The sequence below is a fragment of the Athene cunicularia genome (genome assembly GCF_003259725.1).
Source record: "Athene cunicularia isolate RWA chromosome 21 unlocalized genomic scaffold, athCun1 chr21_part1, whole genome shotgun sequence".
Classification (NCBI taxonomy): Eukaryota; Metazoa; Chordata; class Aves; order Strigiformes; family Strigidae; genus Athene; species Athene cunicularia.
This window is the reverse complement of record NW_020799127.1, coordinates 416,007-435,798: the sequence shown is the minus strand read 5'-3', so window position 1 is coordinate 435,798 and position 19,792 is coordinate 416,007. Positions and strand designations below refer to the sequence as shown.

General features: G+C 51.1%; 1 protein-coding gene across 3 annotated transcripts in view; it reads left to right on the top strand.

The window, feature by feature from the left end:
- The window catches only part of EPHA8 (EPH receptor A8), a 52,204-nt gene that overhangs the window by 13,786 nt on the left and 18,626 nt on the right, over positions 1–19,792 (top strand). For all 3 annotated transcript variants that reach the window (XM_026862677.1, XM_026862676.1, XM_026862675.1), the window contains exon 3: positions 8,478–9,141. In XM_026862677.1, coding sequence (XP_026718478.1) covers positions 8,478–9,141 — 664 coding nt within the window. The remainder of the gene's footprint in view (positions 1–8,477; positions 9,142–19,792) is intronic.

The window sequence follows — 19,792 nt, the reverse complement described above, 5'->3', positions numbered from 1 at the left end:
GGGACCACAGAGCTAATGTGATGTGATCTCCTGCATAAATACAGGCCTTCAGACCTGTCAGTTCACTTGCATCTCAGAAAAGCCCAGCTTTTAGAAAAAAAACATCCTTGACTGCAAAATTGCCAGTGGTGGTAAATCCTCCTGTAGTGATGCTGTTAACAGGTCCCTGTTAAAAAAACATCATTATGTGTGTTTGCCAGGCTTCAGTTTCCAGCCACCAGACCTTCTTCTGCCTCCCCTGGGCGAGGGAGAAGCTGTCCTCTTCACGGTCATGCACAGGCTGCCCTCAGTTGTGTGGATCCCAGTCCTGTCACCCTGCTGCTGCCACCTTATCCCAGCTGTGCTGCCAAATCCTGGCATCCTGGAGGGGCTCGATGCACATTCAGGGGGTCGGGGACCAGGGCTTCCTCTGCTCCCCTGGCAGGATGTTTCTGGGATGTTTCTGGGAGTGAGGGCTGTTTTCCTTTGTCCCCTTCCACTGCTCTGCCCTTCACTGCATGCTAAGCATTCCTCCCCATAGCCAGACCCTTCACTGCTCACAGACTGCCCAAGACCCTCCTTCTTCTGGAACCTCCACCATGAGTCCAGCTCTTCCGACACCTGCGTGACCACATCCCCAGGTGCTTTGCTAGCTGTCAGACGTACAGATGGGATGCATCACATCACTTAGGTGACTTGGATGAAGATGAATCGACCTGAGCTGACTGTCTTAGGGACACACAGGCATGACTGGGCAGGGCCTTGCACTCCCAAAGCAGACAAGGGATTGAGTTTACAGGTGCCTCTTTCTCACCATACCTCCATTCTCACCAACTTCCATGTCCGGTTAAGGTGCAGAATCCTGTATCGTACATGTGCAAATCCAGGACTGAATCCTGGATCCTGGCCCATTAGGGCTGTCAGGTGTAATGCATTATGTGACCATAGGGTGCTGAGGCTGGCTCGCAGGGCAGTCACCGCTGTGCTTCTCCCTTGCACTACTGGAGATGCCCAGCAGCCCTTCTCCAGCAGCCCAGCAACTCTTGAACCGTAATACATGTCTCCACCTTATTAGTGATGTTTATTAAGAATAGTTAATACTGGATGCCACATAAGAAAAAGGAAAACAAAAAGACTTGTATAACACCTAACACCAAAGCCACCTCTTGGACATGCTGCTGTGTCCTTCTACAAGACCAAGGTAAGTCATTTACCCTGTGCTTTTGCCCAACTTGCGGCCTTGTTATCAAGAGGATGGCCATGAGCTGTGTGAAAACTGTCTTGAACACCTCCAAGGAGGGTGTTGGGGTTTCGATGTGATGTTCTCGCACAACTTTGCGTATCTTTTTCCATCTGGTTGTTTTAATGGCTCTTCTGAATATTTGTTTGGACTGTGGCTATTCCTCCATGGGCCACTGCATCACATCGTCCTGAAAGAGCATATCATTCCTTCTGGTCCTTCAGCTCCAGGTGCTTTCTGAATAGTAAAGTTGCAGAAATAGAACGGGGGTGGGATAGGGTGCTGGTGTCTCAGAGAAGCTGCTGTAGGATACTTGCTCTCAGTGCTGATGTGGCCCTGAGCAGGTGCCTCCCGAGCAGAACTACAACTGGGTCTAGATTCAGGTGAGAGAGATGCCAGGTGACTCACAGGCTTGGTAGCTGTGATGGGACTTTAGCAGCCCTGGGCTGGGTAGAGCCGAGTTGCAGGTGTAGCATGGAAGTGGTGTACTGGGAAGAGAGATTTTATTTTAGGTCCCTTGTTTTTGCTGCCATTTCCTTAATTCAGATACTCCTGCTGGAAAAACAGTTGCAGTGCCTCCCGGCCCTGCACTATCCTCCCTTGCTGTCTGCTGGCTGTCCTGCCTGAGCCAGGGCTGGAGCATGTGCTGGGCGCTGGAGGGTGCAGCATTTCCCCACAGTGTTTCTGCTCTTTCCATGGACAGACAAATCTGTCACATCATCCTCCCACCAAGGGACAACGGTGCTGATGCTGCCTCCCCATTTGAAGTCACACCTGGTTTTGATTTATCCACATTCCCATTCCCCTGCCCTGTGTGAGCCCAGGGCCACCGCGTGGGTGACGGTGGGGAGGTGGGTAGCTTCGGCTGGGTCTTTGCATGACACTAAACAGCACAGAGCCCCAGTCCCCAGCCTGAGGGGACTTGTGTCCACCAACTCAGTCTCTAGTGTCCTACAGCTTGCTTTCCTAGCACCCGCACTCATGTCCCATCTCTCTGGGGTTCCTGGGAGTGCTAGTGGAAAGGCAACAGTCTCAGATGTTTCATGCACCAGGGAAAGTTCAGACTAGATATTAGGAAGCATTTCTTTACAGAAGGGGTTGTTGGGTGTTGGAATGAGCTGCCCAGGGAGGGGGTCAAGTCCCCATCCCTGGAGGTATTCAAGAGTAGGGTCGATTTAGAGCTTAAGGATACGCTGTAGGTGGGAACTGTGCTAGGGGAACGGTTGGACTAGATGATCTCCAGGGTCCTTTCCAACCTAGATGATTCTGTGATCTCCTGGACTGGGAGATCCAAGAGCTGCCCATACAGTCCAAAGCATCAGCAGACCCAAACTGGAAGAGTACCACTTGCAAGGTCCTGATGTTTTCATCACACCTGTGGACAAGGTGAACTTGCCTCACAGGAAGGTTTTTTTTCCTCTCTGGGTTTGCTGTGACCAGCAAGAGCAGAGGATCAGGGGGTTGGGAGAAATGGGCACAGTGGGGGTCAGCAGCACTGTCAGCCCTGGGGAGTGTCAAGCCATCAGGGAAGCATTCGTGGCTTGTTTTGACATTTCCTCTTGCCAGACAATTAACTGAGGGGTAATTGGCTGTAATTGCGGCTCAGGGGTTTAATTGCATCCCCCCCTCACCTCCACCCTGGAGACACGTGCAGGAAGCGGAAGGGTCACTGGGAGCATCCCTGTCCCGCAGGCTGCGTCTTCTCTCAATTATAACTTCAAAGGGCTCCCAGGAGTTTTGCAGCTCTCTCTAGCCCCAGAACAACTCCCTTTGCATCGAAAATTAAACTCTTATCAGTGCCGTCAAAGAAGCTGCCCCTTCCCCTTCCATGCCTCTGGTTTCCCAGTGCTCCCCAGCAAAATGCCCCACTGCCCCAGTGCCCTGCTCTCCTCTCTCCTTGTGGGGCACGTGATCTGCTGGATCAGAGGGAGCCTGATTGGCCCCTTTGCAAATTGCTTTTCTACTGACTAATTAAAACGCTGATGAGATAAGTCAACATATTATTAATAATTATTGTATCGTCTACTTTGATTTACAAAGTCAAACAGGAAATTATTTTGTTCAGACACAGGGTATCTAAGGAGCTTTGAATGATGCCTTGTAAAGGTAATTATAACGGGAGCACCTTGAGTGCCAGAGAAACGCCCCCCATGCTGCCCACAACCCTCCTGTCTGCCCCCCGCCAGTACCTCCATGGTCTGGCCACACAGCATCCCCCTCCCTGCATGGACATGGAAGCCCAGAGACCTGGTGGACATCTGCCCAATGCCTGGCATGCTTCATGTTGCCTTTGCTGGCGGGAGCACTAGGAAAGTCCTTCAGAAGTGGTTTGCACCTCTGAAACTCTGCCCCTCTGCTCCTGGTACAGGAACATATCCCGAGGCCCCTGGGCACAATTAGCCAAGAGTGCTCTTCCCTCAGTCTGCAGTAGCTCAGAGAGACCTGGCAGAAAGGCATCAAATTTGCTTAAACCACCAGCTGAGAGCACAGAGGACACATTTCTGCCCATAGCATGGTCCTTCAGCAGTGTTTGGACATCAAGTATGGAGATTTCATGCTGGGGCACGGTGCTGCTGTAAACACCCTGGGACTGAACCATTTGCAGAGCAAAGCCTACGCAGCAGGGGACTTTTTTTGCCTGGCTCTGGTCCTACAGCCAACACCAGTGAGCCCATCCTGCAGAAACCCTGTCCCCAGTCCGAGCTGTGCTGTGTGCTTGCTATTTCAATTCCCTTCAGGGTCATGTCTTTCTCTTTGGAGCACGTCTCATCTCCCCAGGCCATGTCTTCTGCCCTCCATCACTTTGATGTCCTTGTGCAATTTCTTGTGTTTCTCTTCCAGTCCTGAGCCTCTGCCTTGACCCAGGAACACCTTAAAGTTACAGGGCAAACTGCGGTGAAACTCATTTTATTTGGGAAAAAAAAAAAAAAAAAAAAAAAAAAAAAAAAAAAAAAAAAAAAAAAAAAATAGGAACAGAACATTGAAAAGTAAAGATTTAGACTAGTAATTGAGATAAAAACTCATCTTCCAGTGCTTGTTCAGTAAATGCTGGGTTATTGCTAATTCCTCAGATGATGGTCACTACCAGGAGTTAATCACCTGCAGTGAAGCTCAGGGTAGTTAACTGCCTGACAAATCCCTCCTTAGCCACAGCAGTGACTGATTTCATGGGGATTATCTCCATTAATGCCTCCCATCTAATGATTTATAGCTGCAATAACGTCCTTCTCTTTTTTTTTTCTCTCAGTGACAGTGGTGCAAGGGACCTGGCAGCTCCTGGGGAGGTGCCATAGCTCAGCGCTTGCTCTCAGGAGAAGGAAAGTTCTGGATACCTCAGTGGCACAAAAAGCTTTGCTATGCCAGGCAGACCTGGCATCCCTCCTGAAAGCCGTCCCAGGGTTGGGGACACCTTGTCACTTGGCTCCCTCCATAGGCACCACAAGGGTGGTGGGAGACTGAGCTGCTGCTCCAGGGGCACGGAGTGTCTCCTTGTGTGTTCGCCCCCTCTGCTCCTCCTCTTCTACCTCCCCACTCTGCTGTGCCACACAGGCCCTGGGAGACTTCTAAGACCTTGCTCAGCCACCCAGATATCTGGTGTTTGCATCTTTCGCCTTTCATAATCTAGCAGATTTTTTTATAACTGGTGTTGACTTTAATTTAAACTATTAGGCAAGCCCCTGAATACTGATGCAATCATGTCCCCCCCACGCAACGGGTGTGCTCACCACGTTAATTATGATGTCCTCATTTCCGTCTCGCTAGGGGATCTTATCGCAATGACGGGGGCCGGATTGAGCTTTGTTTAATAAAAGCCACTTCAAACTGTCAGCTGAGAGCAAGCGATGACAGGAGGCTGGGTGCGTGCACAGTGCCTGTGCTCTTGAACCAATGGTACTCAGCATCAGAGACTCCTCTTCCTGGCCATATGAGCCTGTAATTAAAGTGAAACAGAAAAACCCTTCAAGTCATGGGGATTCCTGAAGCAGATGCCTCCAACCCTAATGCCTGACAGGTCCTGGGACCTGGCAGGGCTAGTGGGATCTGTGTTGCCTTGTGGCAGGATGGGAAGATGCATCTGTGGCATCTGAGCCACCAGTTCAGGTGGCCTGCCTTCCCTCCATGCATTTCCATCAATAGCAAAGGACTTGCCCTGCAGGCCAGTGGTACAGGTGTGGCGGGTTTGGGTTAGTCTCAGACTGGGATCCCAAGGTGCTGCGTACAACTCTGGGAAAGAGCTGACAGTCCAGCCACTGTGCTAAAACCACCAGGTTTGAAAGAGCGATGCTGCAAATGCCAAACTTCCAAGTTCCTCTCGGTGGTTGATGCCGACCATTGCCGGTGCTTGGAGATGGGTATTTGGCACTTGCTCTCTGCCAGCAGTGAGGATGCTGCCCGGTCTGGCAGTGCCACAGGGGTGTGGGGACACCTCAGTCATAATCACCATCTCCTCTGACAAATTCAAGAGAGAAGTGAGTATCTGGAGACCCAAAGCAATCACATGAGCTGGAGGCCAAGGCACTTTGTGCTCAAAATACCTCATGTTTCACTTGCTGGACACTCCTGGAGAGCCCCAAGCCCCATAGAAGGTGCAGAGGAGAGCTGGCTGTGCACTGAGGGGAACGTCCCTGCTGGGGGAACGTCCCTGCTCACCACCCTCAGCTCTGCCCTCGCCCCGCGTGTCTCCTCCTGTGTGCAGCTCTGCCTCGCTTCCCCCCAGGGAACTCAGCAGGGAAAAGACAGGAAACAGATGTTGCGTTAATTTGTGCTCGATTAATTTTGACAACGATTTCCACACCCTCCGCAGTGCTGCAGTGCGTGCGCACATTGATGCAAGATCAGGGAGCTGGCTGGCTCCCTCCGGCCCAGGTGCAGGGTGTGCAGGAAGCTGAGCCGCGGCTGCTGCAGCACACACACTAGGGCACCCCTGTACCCCTTGGCCAAGTGGCAGGAGCGTATCCTGGGCGTCACAGCACTTTCTACAGGATCATCTCTGTGGTTAGGGAAGCTGAGGGGTGCTGCTGCTCACCCCTCCAGCAAAGCACACAGGTAGCCTGGCCCCTTTCCATGTTGTCTACCTGAGTGCTGGGGTACAGAGCAGGTTTTCAGTTACCCTAGGACCTGGGATGACCTGGGCATTTCTGGAATTCAGAAGACAATTTTTTTGAAAGAACCAGAAATATTTTTCTCTTCTGGCAGTGGGTTGACTTTCACACCCTTTGCCATATTCCCCTTTGAATGATTTTTTGTTAAGCTTTGCACTTGGAGCTACTGCCTTTTCCAGGCTGTTTTAAGCTTTTTAGGAGTGAGAAGCAAGAGTTTTCTCCTAAATGCAAGATGCTGGGGGAGTTCTGAAGATGTACATCACTGAAATGACTGCTCTGACCACTGTAGCACTAACAGAAGTTACAGCAACACCTTCCCCAGAGCTGCAGGTTGAGGAGGTTAAATGAGGAAGGACTTTCACACCTGAGAGGGGAGAAGGGAGTTGTCTTACAGGTATCACTGATAACCTCTTTCCAATATCTCTTATGCTCTGGAGGTGATGCCCTCCCCTAGCCATGCCCTGTCCCAGCAGATCTGCATCCTCATCAACTCCCACAGTCACTGGGGTGAAGTTTTCAGGCTCCTCTCTATGCTGCTGTTGGGTTTGTATCTACAATGAAACACGGGTCACCACTTGCATAGGAAAACACCATTTTTGCCCTGTCAGAGCAAACCCAGAGATTTATTTTAATGTGCTTTTAATTCTGCTTAAAAGATTTGTTTTCCTGCTCTGTGCACCACTGCTGGAGCCTTGATTGGGTCCCTCAGCCTCCCAGACAGCACACAGACTGCCAAGGTGGGGAGCTGCTCCCCCCTGCTCGTCTCGAGCAGTGCAGGCAGAGCTGATAGGCCGAGTGCTGAGGCTGTGGGGGCAGTGGTTTGTCAGGCAGGACAGAGTGCTGCAGGAATGCCAGTACCTTTCCCAGCTTCTGTGGGGCTGCTGGAGAGGTGTCACAGCTGGGGCTGCCCCTCACAGCACCTGGGCACAGTGGTGGGACTCAGTCATCTTCAAACCTGTTGCTGAGACCAGGGAAGAGTCAGAAGGTCTGAAGTCCTCTTCTGCTCCTCTTCCTCATCCTCATTCTCCTCTAAGAAGAATTCAGATGTCCCAGACCCCTCCATTGAGGATGTGATGGGGGTGCCCAGGCATGTGGGCTGAGGAGGTGGGAGGCGGTGGGAAGCCCCCAGAGAAGGAAACGCCTGTGGGTCCTGGTGAGGGGTTGGTGGGGTTGGAGAAGGTGGAGACAGAGGCATGTGAGGCAAAAATGAGCCCCCAGAAGTGTCCTGTGGCCCTCAACATCTAGGTTCAATTTGTCCCTCAACTACTAAGTTCATTTGTATCCAAAACCTCACTACTTCTCACCTCAAGTTAGTCAAAACAACTTAGCATCTCTCCCTCTGATGACACAAATGTCACTGTCCCCTCCTAACTCACCCAGTGACTCCCCAGACTGCACCTTCATCACAGTCCTGCTCACAGCAACCTGCTTGTGTCCAGCATCCTCTCCCCAAGCTCACCCTGCTGCTACGCTGAGTTTTAATCCCACAGCTGTCAAGCCATAATGCCCTGGGTTCCCAGAGCCAGCCCCCAGCCCTCTCAGCCGGGCTCACTGTGGGCTCACACAGAGGAACCACACTGACCTTATCTCTCCTGGGAAAAAGAGGGCTCTGAGCCTCCATGGACCCCCATCTCTTGCTGGAAGCCCTGTGTTCACTGCATGCTTTCCCTTCACCCCATGGTAGGCACCCCAAAAATAATTGTCCGTCTGGAAGGTGGCCTGTTAAGTTTGTGCATGGAGATTGCATGAAACAGAAGAGACCCAGGTGAGCACCATGCAAGTGCTTTTGCTGTGAATGGCAGGTTGAGCATCAAGAAAAGGGACTTGCAGAGATGGTCTGGAGGTTTTGGAGCCCTCCCAAACACACTGCCATCGGTTCAGACTCATACAAGGATTCCCATCTGTGAACAGAGATGCACTTCACCCAGCTCTGCATCAGTGTGGATGTAAGAATTACTGACCACATTAGAGCTGGGCAAAGTCTGCCCATCTTCATTTTCCTTTGGCCTGTAGCAGCAGTGATGTCTCGTCCAGATGCAGCTGCAGGAGCTGAGGGAGTTCATCCCGGGGTGGGTGATGGCACAGACTCCTGCATGCCCTGTGCTTGCCAGTGTTTGGGGACACCTGGTATGACCTGGTCTCTCTCTGTCCTGCAGTGGGATTCTATCAATGAAATGGATGAATTTTTCAGCCCCATCCACACCTATCAAGTCTGTAATGTCATGACCCCCAACCAGAACAACTGGCTACGGACCAACTGGGTTCAACGGGATGGTGCACGGAGGGTCTATGCAGAGATTAAATTCACTCTGCGGGACTGTAACAGCATGCCGGGCGTGCTGGGCACCTGCAAGGAGACTTTCAACCTCTACTACCTGGAGTCTGACCGGGACCTGGGCACCAGCACCAGAGAGAGCCAGTTTATGAAGATCGACACCATCGCAGCTGATGAGAGCTTCACCAATGTGGACCTGGGGGTGAGGCGCCTGAAGCTGAACACAGAGGTGCGGGGCGTGGGGCCACTGAGCAAGAGGGGTTTCTACTTGGCCTTCCAGGACATAGGCGCTTGCATTGCCATTGTTTCGGTGCGGGTGTACTACAAGAAGTGCCCGGCAATGGTGAGGAACTTGGCGTCCTTCTCTGAGGCTGTGACTGGGGCAGATTCATCCTCCTTGGTGGAAGTGCGGGGAGAGTGTGTGGGCCATTCGGAGGAGAGGGACACCCCCAAAATGTACTGCAGTGCTGAGGGAGAATGGTTGGTGCCCATCGGGAAGTGCGTGTGCAGTGCTGGCTACGAAGAGCAGCGGGATTCCTGCATGGGTGAGTCCCTGCTTCTTGCTAGCGGTGCCTGCAAGGGAAGGGATGGCTGCAAGGGGCTCTTGTCTCTTTGGGGAAGGGCTGAGAGCAGAAGTCTGCTCACAAAAACTTGGACAGACAGCTTCTGTGGAGGCCAAGGGCTGCCCAAGCCTTTGCTGACTAGTTTCATGCTTCCAAGCTGTGTGGCTGGTAAGACCAGCAAACTCCTTGGGAGCTCCTGTGAGCCTGACCATGACAGGCTCTGGTGCACAGGGCATAGCTTTGGGATGGCGACTGGCTTTGCAGTGGGACATGGGCTGCCCTGGCTCCATCTTTCTCTACCATGGACATCATGGCCCAGAGATCCCAGCCCGGTGCCCCTAGCAGTCCTGCTTGGTGCTGAGATCTGCGATGGTGCGCTCCAGGAAAGCACAGAAAGCCTTTCCAAAACGCCCCACCTTCCGCTTCCCTTTGGCAGGGGGTTTGAAAGCAAGGAACGCAGAAAGAAAAGTACTGAGCTTTTATGAAACAAGGTTATTGCGTCCATCCATCACCTCTCCCTGGGGCTGCTGCAGAGCCCTGCCATCCGGGGGTGCAGAGAGCCTTCCCGGGGGCCCTCTCTGCCGCTGGGCAGACTTCAAGCTGCCTACTGTACAAACTGTGATAAGGAAGCAGGGTGACCAGCAGCAGCCGTGCACCAGGCATGGGGATGTGTGTGTACAGAGCACGGTGCTCAGGGCTCCCCATGAGAGCACTCCACACAGATTTGTTTGCTCTCAGTTTCTTTACGGGATATGTTTAGGGTAGCAGCACAAATAAAAGTGTGGGGTCTTTGTTTGAGTTTCATGGAAAGGTCAAGTGGAGCATTTGTCTTAGGGAGACTTGACACAAGGTTAGGACGTCTGAATGGATCCAGGTGCCACTGGGACCTGCGCTGGCCCCAGTGGGTCCCCAGATACGCAGAGTGGGGAGGACGGGCAGAATAAATACTTCTATCTGAAACTCCTCCTGTCTGCGACCATTGATTTGAAAGTCATTCTGGGACAGATCTGATAATTCAGAAAGGGTTGTCTTCTCCCCCGTTAAAGAGTGGGTTCGAAATGCGCATGGGGCCAGGCACATGCTACCACGGGAGGGGGCACTGGCAGGGGCTGCCTGGATGCCTGGGTCTGAGCCCCATGACTGAAAGCTGTGAGTTGGAGGTTTCATTCCGAAGTGCCAAACACCCCTTCCCTGTATTCCCCTCTTGTGGTCCCCTACAGCAGACTCTGCCCCAGGAGATCACCACCCTAAAGCCTGGAGGTGGAGGGAAGCCACAGATCCATGTGCTCAGTCTGCCTCTTTTTCTGGTGTTTCCTTGGACATGTTTGTCTCTCTCCTGGGAGCAAAGCTGTGGTATAGCTCCTTCTCTGCCCTTCTGCCCTTTTTTTGGTGGGATTGCCCCTACCCATAGGCACGGCACAGGAGGAAGTATGGTCCAACCTGCCTCCCCAGATGAGGGGGACACAGGCAGAAACTGGCCCTTCTCCATGCAGATGGACTCAGACCTGTGCTGCTCAACTAGCAATGCTCCCAGGTGAAGCTCTCCAGGGCTTGTGACATCAGAAACAGGACAGAAATGTCATGGGACTTTCTCTGACCTCAGTGTTGCCTCGCCCTCCTGCCTTCCCAGTCCCATTTATCCAGCTCCTTGAGCAGGGAGTTTGATGACCCATCATCAAGTGAGCAGGGGCAGCACCTCCTTCCTAGCATCTCCTTTGGTGGGTGGGTGTGGAGCAGGACTACATATATTTACACACAAAAACAAACAGATGCAAATCTCTGATCTAAGCTTCTTGTGCTTGATTGGGGCAGAGTTCATTTTTCACAGTGAAAAGTGCCTTTCTGGAATGATTTATAACCCCAGTGGATCTGTCAGAGTTGGAAATTAGCCGTTTTAATTGTCAGGCGGACAAAAGCAGGATTCCAGTGGCTGTCGCCCCAGCAATTTTTCATTCTCTGTCACAGAGATGAGATGATATAAATCACTCCTTGTGGCCCTAATAATCTTTCTATAAATATCAGGAAAATTCATTTTTTGCTTGGGGGGAAAAAAATTAGAGAGAAGATACTTTGCCTCTATGACAGTGTTTAAAATGTGATTCCAAATTAATTTCCTTCCGCCTTTCACAGCCAGATGCCTTATTTGTCAAAGCTAAAGATGTTTGAACAGTGGAGGTTTCTCCCCCTCCTCTTTACCATTCATTTTTCTAAGGACCTGCCAGAGTGATGGAAGACAGCTCAGGAAACCAGATCATGGTCAGAGCTGTTCCCAGACCTTCAGAGGAGAAGGAAGGCTGTGCCACAGGGATGGGAAGGACGGGGTGAGATGGGACATGGTGGGGGATGTGTAAGAACCTAGGGACCTTCTTCACCTCTTGTCCCCTTTACTGTCAGTCATCACCTTGGATGCCCTTTGTTTGGGCAGGTGGGTGATGTCACTGCACTTACCCTGGCAGGATCCACATGTTCCATCTTCTTGTGTTGTCCTGGTGTTTGCTGTAAAGATGTGAGGGACAGTTTCTATGGGATCGGGGAGGAGCATCGGGGGTCAGGATGCTAGCCTGGCATCAGATGTGTCACAGCCCTGCGTCACAGAAGATGTTTGTCCCCTGTATCTGTGCCTCATGCATCTGCCTGATTTATCTTCAGAGGCACAGGGCCCCCTCTTCCAGCTGTGGCTGGGCACGGGTGCTGCCGTGCCTTATTGGGCAGAAACTGGGTCTGAGCATGAATTGCCACAGCTGCTAATGGGGTCCTGGGGTCTGCCAGCATCTAAAATTCCTAGTTTCTAGTCCCACAGCACCTTTTGCCACCCAAAGATGAAACCCCTTGGGTTCTCTCTCCTCAGGCAGCACAGCCCTGCTGCCCTCACTTTTTCCCTCTGTTTTCAAAGCTCTGAAAGACTTCACTTCCCTTACCCTGTCATCCACAGCCAGCCTCGGATGGGCTGCTCTTTTCTCCTTGAAATGCATCAGTCCACAGCAAGAAGTGCTAGTATCTCTTACACACAGCAAATAGCAACCACTCTGCCTAAATTGCAAAATAAGCAATAGCACAAGTGAAAAAGATCTGTCCTGGCAATTTATCAGATAAGAAGACAATCAAGCATAATTCATCTTACTTATATGCAGCTGCCATACAGGACAAATAAAGAACCATTTCAATATGGTCAGTGCAATTAGAGAAATGAGAAAAGGGAGCACTTTAACCCTGGTTCTGCTTCTGAGGGAAGAAACCCATAAGCCACCTCCTCAAATAGCCATGAGTCTGGGAGCCAGGACATGTGTACCATGTCCCGTGGATGGATGGATGGATGGATGGATGGATGGATGGATGGATGGATGGATGGATGGATGGATGGGGACGGGGACAGGGATGCTCAGGCAGGCGAGGACAGTGACTCTCCACCCACACCCCTCCTACCAGCCCCAGCCAGACCTTCTCTGGGGAGGGCTGCCTGGCTCCTGAGCCAGCAAGGTTTTGAGTTTGTGGCGCCTGCATCAGGGTCAGCCTTTTGGGGCAGATCTGAGTTATTCCTTGGGCTCCATCCATGAGCAAACTGGAAAGTTGGGCTAAAATGTCTTTAGCTGATTGCGAGTTGTACATGCACGGAGAGTCAGTTTGGAGCATCAGTAGCAGTGGCACAGCTATGGATCATGGTGCTGCTCTCTGGGAGCTGACACAAACCCAGCCAACCAGCCACCAACCATGGAGACCTCCAGGAATGCAGAATCTCCCAGGAAGCGTTTTCTTTAACAAACAAATGAAAAGAGTAAAACAGAAGGGACAGGCCATCTTGCCTGTTGTCAGAGCGGGTGGATGAGCTTTTGGCAGAAATGCCATTCCCAGAGGACATCTTTGAAGTATATCCTTGGGTTACAGGAGTGGCTCAGACAGTTTTGTCTAATGTTTGAGACCAGGCATCTTAGCCTCTGGGTGTCCTGATTGCTCTGGCTGCTTTCCCTCTGCTGTGCTCAGGGGCTTCAGCTGGGCTGTTGCCTTTGGCTGGAAAACAGTGATGAGGGAGTAACAGTTAAGCTATTGCTGCTCTATCAGCCCATTTGCACATGAGGATGGGTGTTTGTAGCCTGCCAGGGCTGAGTGAGAACAGCAGACAAACAGGGGTCTGATGTGTGTGGCTGAACAAGGATCTGGCCCTGTGATAGACTTCACCCAGCTCTGCTTAAGCTGAAAAAATGGCCTGTGTCCTCTGGACCAGGAGAAGAGGGGGAGGCTGTCACTGCTGGGACCCTTTCCCCTCCAGCTCCCAAACTGAAGGACAGGTGGGAGTAGGATTGCTGGCTCCTCATGGACAAAACCCTCTGCTGCTGGGCTCTCTCGTGCCTCCTGTGGCACATGGCTGGTGGAAATAGATCTGGAGAGTCTGGTTAGCAATCTGGAAGCCAGTTAATTTTTTCCAGTTGGTGGGATTCATGCTGATGAACCAATCAGCAAATTTAATGTACCTTAAACCTTCCTCATGGGCAACTTTAATCGAGCAATTAAAGCACCACAGCATTGCTAATTAAGAGGAGAAAACACCCAGCTTGGTAATTATGTGCTTGTGAATACAGTTTTGCATCCACAGATCTTTATGAAGAAAGTCAGTGGAGACTGACTTCCTACCTGGTGGGGCAAGGGGGAAGCAGAGCTATATGGTGTGAAAAGAGGGGAGACCCCATCCAGCTGCACCTCATCACCCATGGACTGTGCTGGTGGGCACAATCCTGGCCCCACAGGACCAGGGTAAGCCCTAGAAGCACCAGGGGACAAAATGACACAGGTGAAGCCATTGGCAGGGGAAGGCAGGTCAGAGACAGGGACTCCAGCTGGGCTGGGCTGAGCAGTGACCTGCAGCCACAGCAGCAAACCTTTGCAGCTGTGTGAACAGATGTGGTCCAGATGCTGCTGTTGGGAGGGGAGGAAAGGTGGAGGCATGCGACCTGCTCTCCTTGGGCTTGGGTGTGAGCGGACAGAGCCCTTTGTCCAGTGCCCTGCAGCTGAGGATGCTGCTCACCTCTGGATACCTACCCAGGGAGACCACAGCCTTGCAGAAAGGGTGGAGAAGCATGCAGGCAAGTGTGCTAGTGGGTTAGGAGAGCCCACCAGAGCCTTGATCCATTTGCTTCTCTTCTCAAATTCCTTATCCCTTCCTCACTCAGAGATATTCTGAGAAGCCTCAGGTTTCTCTCTCCTTTTTCTGCTAACAGTGATTCTTTTCCCATCTGTATATCACACAGTAACCATGAGCTCCTTGCGTTGTGTCTTCATGTGAAACAGCCGATACAAGCTGCTCTTGTTAATGGGACACTGGTCTTATTGGGCTGACTCCAAGCAAAACCCCTTTTTCCTGGCTTTGAGCTACACGGAGCCCCCAGAAATGTGCCTGGGGGTCACATGTGCCTCTGTCAACCTCTGGGATTTCAGGGCACCCATTACCAGACTGGGGCCCAGCTCCCTTAGGTCCTGTCTGCCAGGCACATGTACAATATATAAAGGCTACAGATAAATATGCATCAAAATACCCTGTCACTGCAACTCCAGACAAACACGTTGAAATATGTTTCATGTTTCTTTGCAAACCCATGTGGATTTCAGGGAGACTTCCCATGCAAGTCCCAGCATGCACATCCCATCTCCAAGCCACAGGCTTGGTGTCTGTGCTGCACCTCAGTGATGCCTGCTCAGTCTCCTACGTGTGCTGGCAGAGTACCAGGCTGTCGTACCCAGAGCTAGACAGCACCACTGCCCTGGATGCCCACTGCAGAGGGTTTCTGCTGTGAGTGTACCAAAATAAACCTTTCAAGGACAGGAGCAGTGATAGTTTCAAAGATGTGCTATGGGAGTTATGCAAACATCCCTTCCATGATGCCAGGCAAGAAAACAAAAGAAACTTAGTGACTTAGAAGATTTTCATTGTTGGTTTGCAAGCCAGTCCGCTGCTTTGTAAAATACAGGCAAAACTCACTGGTAAGATTATATTGCTTTCTGTTTATCCCACGCAAAGCCCTGCATCCTCAAAAAAAAAAAAAAGAAAAGAAAGCTACATCATAAGCTAGGACTGTTCAGGATCCAGGTATCACACTTCAGATGGGTACAGGCTGCAAAGAAAATGTCAGAGATAAAAATTACTTGCAAAGTTTGGGCTGGACATTAGGAAAAACTTCTGCTGGAGGATTCTCCAGCCCTGGGATGGGATCCTTGAATTTACATTTGCCTTGTACCAGGACTTCCAGCTTATAGTCCCAGACCTGGCTGCTAATTAGCCTGTTTGTGTGTGCATGGCTGATTTAGCTCAGCGAGCATGCTGGAGAGGGCAAGGTGCAAGGCAAGGTGATCTCAGTATCTCCAGCACCTTCATTCCCTCCTCTAACACTCAAGCAAGCGGCCAATTGCAGTTTACTAGGAAAACAAAACAGAGCAGGCCCCCCAACACCTAAAACTATTTTTTTTTTTTTTTATGGCTAAGAACAAACAAAAAGGACAGAGATGACTGCACCTTTCCCCATCAAAATAACAATATTGGTTTTTGTCCCTTGCTGACTATTTTATTGTTTACCACTCTTCCTGTATTTAGCTGCTGACATAGATGAAGGGTGAGAATGATGCTAGGTTGGAGTTTCAAGGTATTGATGGGGATGAAACAGATTTCATTTGTGCTTGGTAGGTCTCTGTAGTCCATGTAAGAAGTGCTGAAGAGCAGCTGAACTGTGGACAGATCTGGCAGCACTAAGAGACCTTCACCAGTTTTGGAATGTGTTTTTTTGGGTTCAAAATCTTCCACAGAATTTGTCCAGGTTCAGGTTATGAACACAGGTTGTTGCTCTGGATTCCCAGTGTGCAGGTGCCTGGAAAGCCATTGTTGGGGAGTTTAGGAACAGGCAGACTGCAGGAAAGACCTGGTGTCTTGCACCAGTACTTACACTGGAGATGCAATGGGAGGCTGGGGAGTTAAAATTCACTACCAGCATATTGGGAGGTCTGGTGTGCTCGTCTTGCATGGCGAAGATGCTCCTCATCCCACAGAGCAGTTGGATCATGCCAAAAATTTGTTCTGTACTTGGCATGGGACCTAGATCCCACCCATGTCACTGCTACTTGTGTGACAACTTCTTCCCTTCCTGAAAATAATATGCTGCTGCTGCCACTTCCTCATGGAGGAGAAAGGGATCCAAAAGCTGTTGGTGCTCAGCTGTGCGGGGGTGAGGGCTGTGCCGGCCCCTGTGATGCTCTGCTCTTGCTTCTGCTGGAGTGACGGGCACCCTTATTTTAAAGCTCAGCCCCTGTATATATCCACAGACATGCGCATGCGGTGAGAGGGCTCATGTACCCTCCAAAGCTGCACACTGGTTCCTGCATTAATTCTTGATGGTTTCTATGTCCTTTTTCATTTGTGTATTTTTGCTCCCTGAAGCCTTGCAGCAGGGACCCAGGGTTACCTCGAGCACTGTCATCTGCAGGGGTGGCTCCCATTCAGGCCTGTTTCTTCTTGAACACAGTGTTTTCTGGGTTTGTTTTTGGTCTGGTGAAAACTGAGTTTTTTTCAGATCCTTGGATAGTTCTGTCTAAAACCCTTCAATGACTGAGTTTAGGCAACAGCTTTTTTTTAATTCTAGCATTAGGTCAACTGTTTCCATCAAACTCTTGCAAGCTGTAGCATTTCCCCAGATAAGTTTTATAAAATGTCTTCACTCTGAGTGTGTGCCATGATGTCTGCACATCATGAGTCTGCACAGCATCACCTCAACTCTGCTCCCACGGAAGGATGTCTGTACCAGGCAGCAGGGCAGCACTTACAGCAAACTGGTGTTTGGATGTTTCCTGCTTTTATTTTTAGTTTTAAAGATGTAGGGAAGAAGAGCAGGACAGAATTAGAGGTGCTTTCAACAGTACTGAATTCAAGGCAAGAGGTAAGACCTGCTGATTTTTCTGTAGCAGCACCATGGAGATGTTCAGTTTGGGATGCAGCCAGTCTGGACCGCCATGGTTCCAGTTTTCCCAGCAATACAAGTGGAATTACTCCACTTGGAAGAGCAGAGCCCTCCTTACACAACGTGTCCTGGTGGCCATGAAATCTGGGCGTTGAGCAAGAAGCCATGCAGGGTGCCTTTTGCTGCATGTGCCATTTGCTTGCAGCCTGATGAGTAGGGGTTTGGTAGCTTTGCAAAATCTTCATGGGTGAAAACTTCCCCTGTTGCACTCTCTGCAAGATTCAGGGTGTGAAGGAGTGTGAGACAGGTTGAATTGAGGGAAGAAGGGCCAAGCAGTGGGGAGGTGATGTGAGGAGGAGTCTGGGGTGATATGAGACAAGTTCAGATGTGTAGAGTGCTGTGACAGGTTGTAAGGTAATACTGAGGGTGGGAAGGGTTGTGAGCTGTGCAAAGGAGCTGGAGGTGGGAATTGGGCTGTGTGAAGGGCTACAAGGTGGTTCTCAGGGCCGAGAGGTAAGACAGTGATCAGGAGTGTGAAACAGCACGGGGACAAGCAGCACACAAAGGATGCACAGAGCATCAGCAGGGCTGTGGGATGATGCATGATCTAGGGACCAAAAGCTTGCCTGAGAGCACCAGCCCAGCCAACCCCCAGATCCCTCTCCAGACCACTGACCTACCTGGGGACAGAGCCTGGGCTGACCTGGGATTGCAGGGAAAGGGGAGCACAGCCTTGCAAACACACAAGGTTTGGGGCAATGAAGCAGATGCCTCTTTTTAAGACATGACTGTAAATGACATGCTTCTGTTTCAGTGTCTGTGCCATGTGGGAGCTGAGATTGAAGGCATCATACTGAAACTGGATTGATAGGAGCTGGGATTTTCTGTGCTAGCTTCTCCTGCAGCTTGGAGGGCTCTGAGACTGGTGCCTGCCTCTGGCTGTCACAGTGGCTATGACACCCTTTTTTTCCATCTCTCTCTCTCTTCCCAGCACTGCCCAAGGGAGGTACATGGCCGCTCTTCTGGTGCTTGCTGATGCCCATCTTTGTTGCAGGGTCAGGGAAGGAGGCAATTGGCACTGGTGCTGTGAAGCTGCCCCATGACACCCTCTCAGCTGTGCCCTGGCCCAGCCCAAACCTCCTGGGCTGAGGATGGAGCCAAGAGGGAGTGACACGGGGTTGATGCTCACATTTGCAGTCCCACTGAAGTAGCTCTTGGTGGTCCCACCAGAGCCACCCGCATAACACTAGTCCCAGATGGCAACTTCAGACGGAGAAAAGCAGCTCGTTCCCGGCTAGTGTATCCTCGACAGGTTCATCTATCATCTCCTGAGCTCTGCCAGCTTATTAGCAGATGTTGTCCTGTCCCCAGAGGATGGAGAAGGAGGGAAACAAATGGACCGAACTACAGATGGCTGGCAGAGCCCTCCTCACGCTCACTGTTTCTGAGACAAGCCTGCTGCTCTGAGGCCCCTTGAGCAGGCGATGCACTAGAGAGTGGGGCTGGTGGGCTGGGAAAACCAGGCAAGATGTTCTGTGAGGGGCAGAGAATCCATGGAAGCCTCATGGGATTGACCCCAAGAGGCTGGAGTGATAACTGAGGACCCACCTATGTGACAGAGGGCTGGAGATGTGCTCTGCCAAGCACAGGTTTAAAGTTGGTTCTTGTAGGCTCTGCTTGTGACACTGGGACCAGTCAGGTGTCTGGGATGCAAGCACAGCGTAGATGTGCAAATTTTGAGCTGGGCTGCAGGCAAAGCTCTACTGTTGTCCCATGTGCTCTGAAAAATCACACTGTGAGGTGAAACGGCAAGGACAGGCAGCCTTGTCTGGGTTTTGCAGGGGAAAGGCACTGGGGATAGAAGGAGGACACCAGTAGCAGGATTTTTGGTGGTCCACAAAGAAGCAGGACCTGAGATCCTCAAACACATAGTGAGGGGATCAACTGCATAGAATAATAATAAAAAAAAAAACATCTCCACCTCTGCAGGGCTCCTGGGAGGGCAATCCTGGCAGGTGCCAGTAGCTGGTTGCAGTGAAGACATCAGGACAATGGTTCTGCACCTCCCGTCTGGGTGGCTTCAGATTTTGGTGGTTTCAGTGTGTGCTACAGTCATGGCTGTGGAGATCTGTAGATTTTAGATGTGGTGTGCTTGAATTTTTCCTGCTGGACACTTCCCTGATGGTTTGATCTTACCAGAGTTAATCCAGGAGGTCCTGGTCTTCCACATCACTGGCTTGGCATGAAAGCAAAGATCCAGAGCAGGATTTGCCTGTCATCCTGTACTGTAGGGATTCCATATCTTGTGCAGGTTCCAAGCGCGTGCCCTGTCTCCCATGCCTGTGAAAGGCTTTGCATGCGTGTCCTGCTTCCATCTCAAGCAAGCACGGAGACACACGGAGATGCATGACCCCACCCAGAGCAGTGTCTGCCCCAGCCCCAGCTGCTCTCCAGGACTCCTCAAGTGCTTGTTCTGTCCAGGTGCCAGGAGGTGGCTCTCAATGGCTCTGCCCTGGTGCAGAAATTCATCTGTAATTTGTCATTTAGGATAATTTTCCCCCTGAGTGCATCTAAACCAATTGTGAATCATTGCCCTAGGTAATTAACGGGGTTTTTTTACAGTATAAATGCTAAGTGATTACAATTGCTCGGTGCGGCTTGTGTTCCCATCCTTCCTGCTGGTGTCTGTCCATACCTGATAC